The 8559-nt window shown below is 60.3% G+C and overlaps 2 protein-coding genes across 2 annotated transcripts in view; both read left to right on the top strand.

The window, feature by feature from the left end:
• The window catches only part of Mxd4 (MAX dimerization protein 4), an 11334-nt gene extending 7035 nt beyond the window's left edge, over window positions 1–4299 (top strand). The window contains exons 5-6 of the mRNA XM_013023876.1: window positions 710–872; window positions 1445–4299. Coding sequence (XP_012879330.1) covers window positions 710–872; window positions 1445–1602 — 321 coding nt within the window. The 3' untranslated portion in view covers window positions 1603–4299. The remainder of the gene's footprint in view (window positions 1–709; window positions 873–1444) is intronic.
• A 4060-nt stretch (window positions 4300–8359) lies between these two features.
• Window positions 8360–8559, top strand: part of Haus3 (HAUS augmin-like complex, subunit 3) — a 9449-nt gene continuing 9249 nt past the window's right edge. Inside the window, exon 1 of the mRNA XM_013023934.1 lies at window positions 8360–8432. The gene's annotated coding sequence lies outside the window, so the exon portion shown is untranslated. The remainder of the gene's footprint in view (window positions 8433–8559) is intronic.

Here is an 8559-nt window from a genome sequence, read left to right as displayed (position 1 = left end):
GGGGGGGGGGAGGCAGTGGTGTGCGCAGGCCAGGCTGGTGGGGGGGAGGCAGTGGTGTGCACAGGCCAGGCTGGGGGAGGAGGGGAGGATGGTGGCTGTGTGTCCCTGGGCTGTGCAGGGGTGGCCACTGGAAGGGCCGGTGGGGCCAGGGGTCTTTCCATGCTCTCCTAAGCAGGCCCTCTGGAAGGAGGCAGCCATCTTGGAGGGTGTGGGGCCGTGGAGGCTGCTGGCAGTGGGCATGGGATGAGGCAGGTTTGGGGATTTGGGAATGCTCGAAGGTGGGTCTCTGTCCCCTTGAAGGGCCTCCTCTGCCCCTCAGGGCCTACGTGGTGGGAGCTTCGAGAGAGGCCCGGCCTGGGGCTGGGGGTCCTCGCAGAGCAGTGACTGACTGGGCCAGGAGGGAGTTGAAGGTGAGGGCGTGGCACAGAGGCTGTGGGCGCAAGCTCTGTGAGGGCCGAGCGGGGCAGGCCTCGGGAGATGGTGCTGGCTAGCAGTTTCAGACCCGCATGTGACTGGGCTTGGCTGGGCTGGCCAGCAGCTATGGGCATTTTAGAGCTGGGCAGCATGTTGAGAGCACAGGGCCAGGCCGTCTTGGGAGCCAGTGGAGCTGGGGACCGTGTGGGGTCACCCCATGAGGGGTGAGGATCCTGCTCTGTGCAGGCTTCCGCGGCCCTCCCAGCCCCACAGATCACCCTGTACGGCCCCCCAGAAACTGGAGGAGCAGGACCGACGTGCCCTGAGCATCAAGGAGCAGCTGCAGCGGGAGCACCGCTTCCTGAAGCGGCGCCTGGAGCAGTTGTCGGTGCAGAGCGTGGAGCGCGTGCGCACAGACAGCACCGGCTCGGCTGTCTCCACAGACGACTCGGAGCAAGGTGGGGGCCCGGGCAGCCTGCGCGGGCTTCAGGCACCTTGAACCTCCCCGTGGCAGAGGGGATGCCAGGGGCTGGGTGGGGGTGTTCCCGGGACAAGGAGGTCCCCACCCTACTCGACGAGGCGTGTGCATTTCTGATGGTGACTGTCCCTGAGGCCCAGAGCCTGGCGTGCCCCCCGCCCCCCCGTGCCCCTCCCCCTCCCCCAAGTACTGGGTTTAGATGCGGGAATTTGTGATTACTATAGGCAAGGGAGCACCCCACCGCTTGGGTCCCTCGGGTCCTTAGCTTGTTTTTCAGAGAATCTCCCTCTTAACTTTACCTAGCTACTCCTCCTTCCTAAGTAGCTGGGATTGCAGGCATTGACCACCACGCTGAGTCCCAGGCTGCGTTCTTATCTCAGGCTGCACTCTGGAGCGGTCTTGTACCTGCTTCCTCTGGGCCAGGCAGGTCTGCCGTCCTCCCCACCCCCACCCCAGAGCCTCTGCTGCTGTGGGAGAGGAGCCCTGCCTTGGAAGGGAGCTCCCAGCTAGCCTCAGAGCGCCAGCCTGACCTGTTCCCCTCTGTTTCCCCAGAGGTGGACATAGAGGGCATGGAGTTGGGCCCCGGGGAACTGGACAGTGTTGGGAGCAGCAGTGACACCGATGACCACTACAGCCTGCGGAGCGGCGGCTGCAGCGACGGCAGCTACGGGCGCCCCTGCCAGCGGCCCGGCCACCCTGGCCTCTTGTAGGTCCCATGTCCTGTGCTCCTCGGCCCGCCGCCCTGCCTGGCCGAGCGTGTCAGCCCTCCGGTCCTCCCTTGACCCATGCCAGCCTCTCCGTGGGCCCACTGCTGTGCCATTCTGGAAGCTCCACCGCTGCCTGGACTGCTAGCCTCTTCCTGCAGAGCAGGGTCCTGCAGCGAGGCAGAGCCCAGCTCCCGCGCCCTGGAGCCCAGCGTAGCTGCACACAGTCTGTTCTCAGATTCCCAATCATTCCAGAAGTATTAAATGTCATTGCTGCAAACTTCGGTGGGCTCCATGTCAGGGGCTTAATGACCACCGCGGGAGCTTGGAGCCGACGCCAGATCCTGGGAGAGAGGCGTGGACTGAGGAAGGAAGGAAGGCGCCACTGTCTGTCTGTCTGTACGTCCATCTTTTGGTCCACACAGGCTCCTGAGGCGTGGACCAAGGGACCCGTGAAGGGCGGGATTTGGGTGAGCACCTGGGGCATGCGGGTGGAGAGAGGCCTTCTTCCCACGGGTGTCAGGAGCCAGGGCCGCGTTCCTGGGGGCTAGTCAGGCCACTCCGTGCCACGCTAGGCAGCTTCCGCTCTGTTTAGGACCATGAGACACACACATGCACCCCCTGGGCTCACTCCCACACGCGCACACTCACACAGACATGCGGGCACCAGCTGACACACATCCTGTGAGGTTGGGCCTCCACGGGCCGCCTGTAAGTGCTGGCCCCTGGCCTATGCCTGGCTTTCCTGCTGCCTTCCCTTTCCCCCTCCCCCACTCGCCTTTCCCTGGCCCAGGTGGCTTTGCCTGGTCTGTGCAGGAATATGGTTTCTCTTCCTGACAGAGACTGGGGTGAGCTGGGTACACTGCCCCTGGACGCTCATCTCCCTTTCTTAAGCAAAAAAAAGAAGAAGAAGAAAGAGAGAGAGAGAGAGAAAGGCAGGCAGGCTAAGCGCACCCAGGAGCTCCCTCCAGGGAGCCCCTCACAGCGCTCTGCCTACGGCCTCAGCCGGCAGAGGGTTCCCAAAAAAACACAAACATTTTTAAAAAGAGAAAACTCTGGAGACTCTCTCACTGAGGACGTGAGTGTGTGTCGCCTTTATTTCCTATATAAGATTTTTGTACTCTATTTTCCTAGCTGTTGTTGTGTCCTGTGTGCCGAGGGGTGGGAGTGACCCAGCGTCTCAGGGACCTGTCCCCCGCACACCGTCATAGTGTGCCTTGTGTCCCTGTGTTGCCCTGCCGCCACCACCAGCATGTCCCTGTGGCTCACGGGATGCCCCGGCCTGCCCGGCAGCTTTCCAACCCTTCCCACAGCTGTGGCCGCCTCCAGTGACATGTCCGGGCCCGTGTGAGCGGCGTGGCTACTTTCTAGGCAGGGCCCGTGGCCCCGGGCTTGGTGGTGCCTCCCTGGTGGCTGACTGCAGCCTGGGGACAGCAGGTCTGCCTGGCCAGGGCTTCCTTATGAACCCGCAACTCTGCCGGAGCCCCTGTTCTCGGCTTGAGGTGGATCTAGGAATCCACTGATGGCAGCGGGTGGACACAGCTGTCTCTGGCTAGGGTAGGAGGCTGCTGCTGCTGGTCTGTCATTCCTGAAGACCTTTCCCTGTGGGCAGCACACAGCAATACTTAGGTGGTGGCAGCAGGGGGCAGGGCAGCAGCACCTCGCCCGTCCCGTCCCCAGGGCATCTGTGATAAAGTTTCAAGCTGTTTTTCTTCACCATGTCGATGGACACCCTGTGGTGGGGGCCCCACTAGGCAAGGGTTCCCTGGAAACAGCTCTGCCACAGAACTGGCCCTGCAGGGGCAGTTGGAGAGCGGGTGGAGAGGAGGCCTGCGGGTGGGTTTTGTGGAATAGGAGAGGATGCCTAAGAGGATGCTGAGCGGTTCTGTCTGCATCTCCCCTGCCTCTGGGGGTCTGCAGGGTCTAGAAAGGGGGCTTCTCTCTGTGGGAGCCGGCCCACCTAGCATTCATTCCCAGTGCCCAGTCTGTCTTTAGGGCTTGCTCCCAAGTCAGAATTCTGAAGTCATCAGTTCCCTCATTCTGCCCGGCAGAATCTAACCCAGGTGAGCAGAGCAGCTCCCAGGCCAACCTTCCCAGCAGCTCAGCCGTCGTCGTCCCAACAAGACTGCAGGGTTGGGCTCTGCAGCTGCCCAGGCTCTACCCTTCTTCCCCCTGCTGCTGCCTGCAGAGGTGTGGCAGCCGGTCTGGGGGTGGAGGGGGACTGGTGCTAAGAGGTCCCTATCCATTCCTCTCCCACTCCCTTCCATTTGCACAAGCTGGTCATTACTGGTGGCCACAGGGTCAGAGCAGGGCAGATATGGTCTCTAGAAAGAAGTCAGGGCCAGAATAGCCAGTCTGCGTCCTTTCTCTGTACCCTCCCTGCCCATGTAGGCCCCGTGGTGCTGACTGGTTGAGGCCCGGGCTGGGCTGGGGCATGGGAGCAGCAGCCCCACCCAGGGCTCCCATTCTGCTACAGGTCGGCTGGAGGTGCTGCAGGTGGCTCGTCCTGGGGCCCCTCCCAGTGGCACGGCAGGGTTCTTGAGCTTATGCCCCTGGGTGGATGGACCCTGGAACCAACCTCTAGCCCCTCTCCTGTTCCCAGCTATCACCAAGCTCTCTTGGGGTCAGCTGGCCTGCCACTCCCTCACCCCGGCTCCATCCCTACTCCAGACCCCTGTGGGGCACTGGGGCAGGTCCTGAGCTGCCGAGCAGCCCCTCCCACCCCCGGGGCAGGGTTGTGCTGTGTCAATCTGTCATTGTAATATAAATACAGATTTTTATACCTCGGCCTCTGGCTTCCAGTTCTTTCCATCGTCCTGCTTTGCACCCTTCCCCTCAGCCTTGGCTAGAGGGCCTGAGCTCATCCCGTCATCCCAGCCCATGTAACTGACCCACGCCACCCTGTCCGGGCTCTGCTTCTGACGGGTCAGGAAGCCCTGTGTCCCAACCAGTCGTGGATCCCACTGTCACCCCTGGGTGGAGTACGGGAGGGGGTTGAGGCAGACTCCTCTCCACGCCTCTGTGCCCACAGGTGTTGCTATTACTGGTTTGGGGTGCTGCCTAGCCCTGGGCTGGGCTGGCTGCCACTGGGCTGCGGGTAGCTTGCCCCTTTCCAGGGTTCTATACTGTGGCTCTCCAGTCCCCAGCATCCCTAGAGTAAGCTGGGCATTGTCTGCTGCCCACCTCAGGACTTGCCAGCAGAGCCTGCCTCCGTCCAGCTGTCTTGGGGGAGCAGCTGTGAGGTTTTGAGAGTGTGTGGGGTGGGGAGGACTTGCTGTCTGAGCCTGCCCTGTGGGGATGCGCCACCTTGAGCACTACAGAGGGCGTGGGGGATGGGAGAAGCAGCCCCAGGCTGGGCCCATGACAGCTGCTAGAGATGGGACCTGCTGGCAGGTTTTGGGGGGACAGGTGGTGTGATTCTGGGCCAGGATGATTCCACCTGGGGGGCACTCTCAAAGGGAGGGAATTCTGATGGGAACACAATTGAGGCCTGAGTTGGTGTTGCTGTAAATGTCAGACATTTAAGTTCCAAACATAATGCTTCACAGTCTGTCACTACCGCTCACAATTGGAAGTAGTGGGCACAAGGTCCATGCGAGCCACAAGCAACACCCGAGTCCTCGTGCGGGGGTCCTCTACAGGTTGAGAAACTGAGGTTCACAGAAGGTACTCCTCCCCCACTACCTGGCCAGAGGGGGATGGATGGAGACCTGCCCCTCCCAACCCTCGGGATTCCCGCATCCCCCCTGGGCAGGTCTGTCAAGTTCCTGTTTGCTAAGCCACAGCCAGCACCCTCAAGTGGTACCGCCCACGGCCAGCCCTCGCCCACTCTGGGCAGCTGGGGCGCCCGGAGCTGGCCCTGCTGCTCTCCCTGCCCTCCTCCTCCAAGTCCCGTGACCTTGGCATTGAGCCACAACATCGGCCTTATCCTGTCCTTCACCCCAACCCTGCCCTCAGCGCACCTCCTGTAGCTCTCCTGGCAGGCTCAGGCCCAGCCCGCCCTGAGGCCCTGCCCCCCCCACGTCCCTTCCCCTCACATTTTTGCTGAGATTACAGCCACAATATTGGGGCTAGGCTAATCTGAGCTAATTGCTGGCAGGGCCATTGCACATGGCTCCTGCTTCCTAACCCGATCTCTAGCCAGAGGAGCTGCACACCAACCCCAGGTTACCAGCATGGAAGTGGGCTATGCCGTTCCTCGGGGTGGGGCTGCAGTGGCTCTCAGCAGCACTTCACTTCCGTGCTGCCTCACCCCGTTTGTCTGAGGCCAAGTATCAGACACTTCTCTCTTTGGCTGCCGAGCTCTGCCAGTCCTCTGGGCCCATTCCTTCCAACTCCAAGGACCCCCCCCCAACACACACACACACACACACCACACCCCCAAGCTTGCGCTTCTGAGTTTGAGGACAGTTAACTTTGTCACATGACATCACATGCCAATATGATGATAAACAGTCTTTCTCCTCCCTCCTCCAACCCTGAGGTCTCAAGAAAGTCTGATTTCTTCTCCTGTCTCAAAGAAAAAGAAGAGCTCCAGCAGACACTGCCTCAACTCCCAGGCTTCCCCTGTCCAGCTGGGATGTCCATGGAACATGGACAAGGCGTTAGTGAGGCTGCTTCACAGTCTGGCATCCATGCAGACTCCAAGTGGAGTGCAGGTTCCTAGGTCAGGGCAGGAGGGATGGGAGGGGTGGACTCTGCCCAGGCAGGCCTCACAATGGACAGAGCAACGAAAGGCATCCCAGGAGCTGGTCCTCCCTTTCCCCCTCATCCCAGTTCAGGTGGAGGAGGAGCAGCCGCCACCAGAGCCAATGCTGGTGAAGGTTTCGGTTTAGCTCAGCACCAGATTGACATCGGCATGAACCTGAAGGCGTCCAGCACCCGGAGGACACAGGTTAAGAGCACTGTGTCACTGAACCCCGATCTGATCAGGAGCTGGTAGTCTCCCAGGTCACATCTCTCTGGCTGGTTACACCCTGGTCCTGCCAGCTCCCGCAGCTCCTTCTGCCCTATCGCACTCCTGGGTTGCTTTGTTCCGGCTTACTCCTCCACCTTTGTTGCTTTTGTAGCTGCAGAGTCAAGTCTCTTAACACACATCTGAGTGTGTCATACCCCGCTTAAAAACACTCTATTCCCTACAGCACCTCCATTAAAATGTCATCTAACCTCTCTACCTCACAATAATAATGAAATTTCAAATGGTATCTAAAAACAATCTTCAGCATCACAAACTGATGCAAAGAGTATAAAAATAGTCTGAAAAGTCATCATCCAAAGCCTAAGATACTTTTTAATATTAGTGGGAGGAAAACATCTAGGAAGGAAAAAAAGCAAATAGTAATAGCACTCATTCCCACAAACCTATGTTGAAGGCTAGTTGGTTCATTATATTTTTATACTTATATGCTTGCTCTGTGTGGATTCGTTCCTGTGTCCCCTTTATCTGTGTGTGTGTGTAGTTCTGGGGCTTGAGCTCAGCGCTGTCCCTGAGCTTTTGTGCTCAAGGCTAGCATAGCTCTACTACTTGAGCCACAGCTCCACTTCTAGTCTTTTTCAGTGTGTGTGTGCACCTGCATTTAATTGGAGGTAAGAGTCTCATGGATTATCCTGCTTGGGCCGGCTTCAAACACAATACTCAGACCTCTGCCTCCTGAGTAGCTAGGATTACAGGTCCTTATCTTTTGACTACACTGAAGCTCCAATTGATTTTGATTGGAAGAAAGCTTGCCTTAGAAATAAGTTTGAGATAAAATTCCAAATACAACATCAAGAAGACCCTGTGTGTTTGTCATTTGTACTTGTGACGCTAACACTTTTAACTTTTACTTTGTAGTTTTATGGGGGGCTTTAACTCAGGGCCTGGGCACAGTCCCTGAGGTCTTTTGGAATGAATGACGGGAGGTAAGAGTCTCTGGGGACTTTACTGGCCTGGCTGGCTTCAAACCGTGATCCTCAGGTCTAGTCTTAGCGAGGGTAACTGTGGTCAGCTCGGAAGTGGGTGGGACAGTGATGTCCAGGAAGCCGCGGTGGGCCTGGCCGCAGGGCTGGGGAAGACCTCCCCCTCCCCCCCGCAAAGCCCCGGCTGGGGAGGACCCCCTCCCCCCGCAAAGCCCCGGCTAGGGAGAACCCCCCCCAGGCGGCCGCATCCACGCCCTCAACTGCCTTCTGAGCTCCTCCTCCAAGTCTGTAAAAATCCACACACTGCTCCTGGCTGGTTCTCCCCGCTCCGTCCTCCTCCCCCCGCGGAAGGTTCCAGCACCCCACAACCCTTCCACGGAGCCCGCGCCGTGAGGGGCCGCGCGTGACGGGCCGCCGGACCTGGGGTGCTGGGTGCGCTGCCTCGTTCCCGGCACCACCAGAGTCCCAGAGGGGGACAGAGTGGGGTCGGCCGAGCTCTCGGGCCTCGGAACTCCAGAAATGGGAGCGGGAGCGGGAGCGGGCACGGAGGGCAGAACCGCACGTTCGCGGCCCCGAGTGCGGCGGCACCGCGCAGCGCCCAAGGGGACTCGGCGGGAAGCCAGCCGCTTGGCCCGGAGATCGGGAGCGAGGGCGGGACTTCGAGAGAGCGAGCCAATCATCACTCTCCTACCGGGCGGTGGCTCAGGGCGGAGTCTAGGGCGGGGTCTCACGCCAGAAAGCCAGTCACTGAACATCGGTGGGGACGGTGGGGACGCGCGGCTGAGTCCTCAAGCCAGGCCCCACCCCCGGATTGCGTAGTCCCGCCCGCGACGCCGTGGCTCTTCCATTACGCATGCGCGTGTCGCTGCGTTCCCGACAGGCCCCGCGAGGCGCGCTTCTGGCGGGATCTGTGAGGACGCGAGCGGGAGCGCCCTGAGGTGAGACGCTTCGGGGCTGTGGGGGTGGCTGCGACCTTCTCTCTGCGCCCTCCGGATGCTGCTCTCCGGCATGCGAATGGCGCTGAGGGGGAGGACGGGATGGGGGCGTTCGAGGAGGGCGGCTGCG

This window comes from Dipodomys ordii, unplaced genomic scaffold, assembly GCF_000151885.1.
Source record: "Dipodomys ordii isolate 6190 unplaced genomic scaffold, Dord_2.0 Scaffold71, whole genome shotgun sequence".
NCBI classification, from domain to species: Eukaryota; Metazoa; Chordata; class Mammalia; order Rodentia; family Heteromyidae; genus Dipodomys; species Dipodomys ordii.
The sequence above is the reverse complement of the archived record's forward strand: the minus strand, read 5'-3'. Positions and strand labels throughout refer to the sequence as shown.